The sequence below is a fragment of the Atta colombica genome, unplaced genomic scaffold, assembly GCF_001594045.1.
Source record: "Atta colombica isolate Treedump-2 unplaced genomic scaffold, Acol1.0 scaffold331, whole genome shotgun sequence".
Taxonomy (NCBI): Eukaryota; Metazoa; Arthropoda; class Insecta; order Hymenoptera; family Formicidae; genus Atta; species Atta colombica.
In genome coordinates this window covers 117,684-122,177 of record NW_017259439.1, presented here as the reverse complement: position 1 = coordinate 122,177, position 4,494 = coordinate 117,684, and the positions used below count along the sequence as shown (strand labels likewise).

The window sequence follows — 4,494 nt, the reverse complement described above, 5'->3', positions numbered from 1 at the left end:
TGTGTGTGTGTGTATAGCACAATTAACACGTAATGTATTAACTGCCATAATGATAATTTATAAGACAAAATATTTTTTATTACCAAATGTCTTATTCATTAATTAAGAACTTATATACATTGTATGAGAACTGTCAATGACTTGCAAATAAAACTAGAAATTGGAATAATATGATTAATATAAAATCAACCAATATCAAAATAACTTAATTTGAATCGAGAAACATTTTTATTCTTTTCAACATTTTTATTTTTATTTCTCATAATTTTCTGTTACTTAGCTGTGTTAAGCATTTTCTTCGTATACATTTAGTATAAAATTAAGTAGAAGCAATATAGAAAAAGTATTGTTAGCAATGTGAACATTAAGTTTTTTTACTGTTTTTCGTTCATCAATTATTGTCTTTGCGACCATTAATGTCACTCGAACAAGCCGATTACGAAAGAACAATTAAAGAAACGATAGAATCAACATAATGAGATGAATTTATATTCGACAAATAACGTATGAGCCCCGTTCTGTCGGTCGCTGAAACGAAACGCGAAAGCCGAACGTTCTGTTCGACGTCGATAGCTCTTTTTTTACTCGAGATCGATCGAAAATCCAACTGACTGCCGATCAGCGCCACATGCGTGATCGATCGATCGATATCGAATGGAGCGTTTATCAGGCAACATAATACAATAAGTTATTCAAAATGTTATCCGAAATGTTAAAGAAAAAAAATAACAAATAACAAAAGCGATGGAAACAGTGACAAACACGCTTACACAGATACACGTGGTTACTCCACACAAGTATACATACATACATACACATATACATACAAGATGTTAATAAATTGGAATAAATGTTACGACTATATTTCAAAATTTCCACTTTCTCTTCAAGCATCCTATCACATAAAGGCGCAATAAATTTTTATCAAGTTTTTATTAATGTCCTATAAATGCTAGATAATAAGTATTTTATACTTTTATTTAATATTATTTTTGTAATTATTATTTTTAATAATTTTATATTTCATAAAATTTTCACGCTGGACAATTTTATATTTAATTATTTATTTGAAGAGAACATTTGTGTGTACGTACCTTTGTTTATATAATTTCTATTTTGTTTTTATTTTTATTAACGTCATGATTATTTTTAAATATTTGACTTTCAGAACAAATTAATATTATATTACATAATAAAGAATACGAAAAGATATCAGTAATTCATATCGTAATTAAGGTATTAAAAGACTTGCATGTTGTAAACAGCTCTTATCAAAGAATGATAAACTATTTTTATTTAACCGTAGATTTCTCACTAATTTCAAGTGTAGTATGTTTTTAAAGCAGTGTTATCGCATTGATAGCAGTATCGCATTTTAGCGAGAAATAATCGTCAATTAGACATCGTCGATTCGCCATCAATTTGATAAGTCATTTCTTATTAGGACATTGTATTTCGGCGGCGAATCTAGTACTGTATACATTGTATGTGTTATATGGCGTAAAAAGTTCTAAGCACCAAATTAATGAATTAAGATTAAAGGTGAGTAAGAAACTTAAATTTAAACAACTTTTTTTATAAATATAAATATAAAGAGTTATATAACAATTAAGTACTATTAAAAAGAAATTTTCCATAATTTATAATACACTGTAATAATTTTTAAATAACTTTAAAAACGAATAAATATAAAATATCTAAGGTGTACAGAAGGTACAGGCCTGGGGCAGAACGCGGCTCGCGAATCGGCCCCTTTAGCGAATGCTTTCTTCTCTAACTCGGCCCGTTGCAGTTAATTTTAAGGATGATGTCAACTGATATCGCGATAAGTGATAGAGTCAATTCCCTAAGTGCGGTCTATTTGACGCTCTACAAATGCTTCGAAACTTTTGATTGATCAATTGGAGGAAAGAATTTTACTAACTGACCAATCAAAAAATGCTCCGATTCGTAGCATCGAGTGGACCGTAGCTCTTATCGACCAAATTATCGAATACTTTATTTTTTGCTGTCTACATTGTGTAATAAAAAAACATGAGAAAGGATAGATTCTTATTATTGAAGTTGGAGGGGGAAGCGTTCGCTGGAGAGGCTGATTTACGAATGCAAGGCCTGCAGTATGTTTTTAACGATCTTCGTACTTTAGTATAACTTTTTATTTATTCGTTTTACGTTTGCTTGAAAAAAAATGGTATTATTAGTTGCTTTTCAAAATTTTAATATATCATATAATAACATAAGAGTATTTTTTGTAAATTACATTAAAACCTGGTATATGCTACAAAACATTATCGCATTTATTATTGATTACAGTACAAATAATACGTCACAAATCACTCGAGAGTTAACATTCACAACAGCAGTAAAAAAAAATTGCAACAGTTACGTCCCTCGATAATAGTGATCATGGACTACACAAAATTCTTCTCTAAAATCACTAGTAGACGGAAAACAAACTTAATTAGAGACTTAAGTAAGTAGACATTACATTCATTTTCATCTGTTATATACTTCTTTATTCAAAATTCATTCTCTCAAATAAACATATGGAAGTATTCTTACATTACGTGAATTTATTTCTGAGCTCCGAATGTAAAATAGTTAAAAATCAGAGAAAAAAATAAGAGCTTTTTTCCTTTAATAGTGATTTTCTTATCAAAAATTGAAGTAATCTTTCACTAATTTGTTCGATTTTAAATTAAATCATGAGGCATATGGAAGAACCGTTTTAAAAATTTTGAGTACTCATGCTTTATAACTATATATTTAAATCTTTCGAAAATATTATAATATATATATTTTTTATTATATCTGCAAATTTTGAAATATTTAACAATGATATTCAGATCAATAAATACATATGCGGAATTTATAGCGCAAAATTATACACGAAAAAATACATGTTAATACAATGTCACTATTTATTCTATTTATCTTTTTTAATTTTAAATTAGCCCATCTCTACATGATACGACAAAATGGTGTAAATCTGGCTGGTGGTATGCCAAATACCTCTACATATCCCATCAATAATATTTCTATGACATATAAATATGATGTCCCAGTAGAACTTAACAAGCAAGAAACGTCTGCAGTTTTACAATATGGATCTTCGCAAGGGTAAAAATATTAGCAAATAAATACAAACTTTGTGTTCTCTAATTATATAAAATAAAAAACAAATTTTTATTAAATATCAAAGACAAAAAATAAATTTTGAATAATTTAAAAATTCTAAACTAATTTTATTTTTTATCCAATTTATTTTTTTATTTTTTATTTTATATAATGTTACATATAATATATAATGTTATTTATGTTATATATAATATTTATTTTATATATAATACTTTTTCATGTTTTTATAAAATAATTATAAATTTTATATTATTTGTTAACATAAGTATCATTATTTATCATTTAATTAATAAAAAAATATATTTTTTGTATAGTTAAGCTACATTTTAATATATCTGAATTAATATTTATCACATCTCTTGTCAAAGTTACGCGCCATTATTAGAAAAATGGAAGGAATTCCAAAAAACATGGCATTCACCAAAGCGAAATGATTGGGATGTAGCGTTTACATGCGGTACTATGGACGGTTGTGAAAAAATATTTCAAATGCTGATTAATGAGAATGATCCAGTTATGCTTCAAGTACCAACATATACAGGAATAATCGGAGCGGTATGTTATTTTAAAATAATATTATAATATTATAATATTAATAAAGTAATAAAAAATAGAAATACCAAAAATATACAAGTAAAAAGTGTAAGAAATTTTATTTACAACTTTAAAATTTATATCTTATGTTACACTGTTCAAATTAACTGAAGTTAATCTTAGATAAAATATCTTGGAATAAAATATTTCATAAATATTTGATTTTCACCGATCTTATTTTTATAAGATAAATTTTAAGATTAAATTTTATCATATCAAACGATAAAATTCAAATGATAAAATTATCAATATAACAAATACACAATATTTAAAATAATAGTGCAATTTCAGATTGCATATTATAAATTTAATAAATTTAATATAAAAAAGCAAAATTTGTATTTATTCTTCTCTAATACAATATTATCTTTAATATTTAAAAGACATTAATAAATTATTTTTAAAGAATAATTTTCCAAAGTTTTTCTCTTTTTTTATTTATAGTTAGCACCTCTATCACCAGATGTTATAGAAATTAATCAAGATGCTGATGGGATAATTCCTGAGGAAATTTCCAAAAAATGCGAAGAAAGACTTAAAGATGGTAGACCAATGCCAAAAGTGAGTTACAAAAGTATTGTGTCAAATCACTTTTCAAATTGCATAAAAAATAAGAAAGCAATCATTTATTTTCGGATCTTTATTTTTATTCGTAAAAATATTTTACTTTGCTTTTAATTTAACTTCGGGTAAAAATTACTTTCCATTAAAAAAATTATAATTTTAAATAATTCACATATGAAATAACTTATATATATATAT

The 4,494-nt window shown here is 25.7% G+C and overlaps 1 protein-coding gene across 3 annotated transcripts in view; it reads left to right on the top strand.

Annotated features, from left to right (window-relative positions):
• Nucleotides 1–1,375: 1,375 nt before the first annotated feature.
• LOC108690599 (kynurenine/alpha-aminoadipate aminotransferase, mitochondrial-like) overlaps nucleotides 1,376–4,494 on the top strand; it is a 6,357-nt gene continuing 3,238 nt past the window's right edge. For 2 of the 3 annotated variants that reach the window (XM_018197970.1, XM_018197972.1), the window contains exons 1-5: nucleotides 1,376–1,542; nucleotides 2,314–2,473; nucleotides 2,955–3,120; nucleotides 3,507–3,693; nucleotides 4,177–4,293. In XM_018197970.1, the coding sequence (XP_018053459.1) occupies nucleotides 2,407–2,473; nucleotides 2,955–3,120; nucleotides 3,507–3,693; nucleotides 4,177–4,293 (537 nt within the window). In that variant the 5' untranslated portion in view covers nucleotides 1,376–1,542; nucleotides 2,314–2,406. Of the gene's footprint in view, nucleotides 1,543–2,127; nucleotides 2,192–2,313; nucleotides 2,474–2,954; nucleotides 3,121–3,506; nucleotides 3,694–4,176; nucleotides 4,294–4,494 lie in introns of those variants that run through there. The other variant, XM_018197971.1, reaches the window with a different exon arrangement.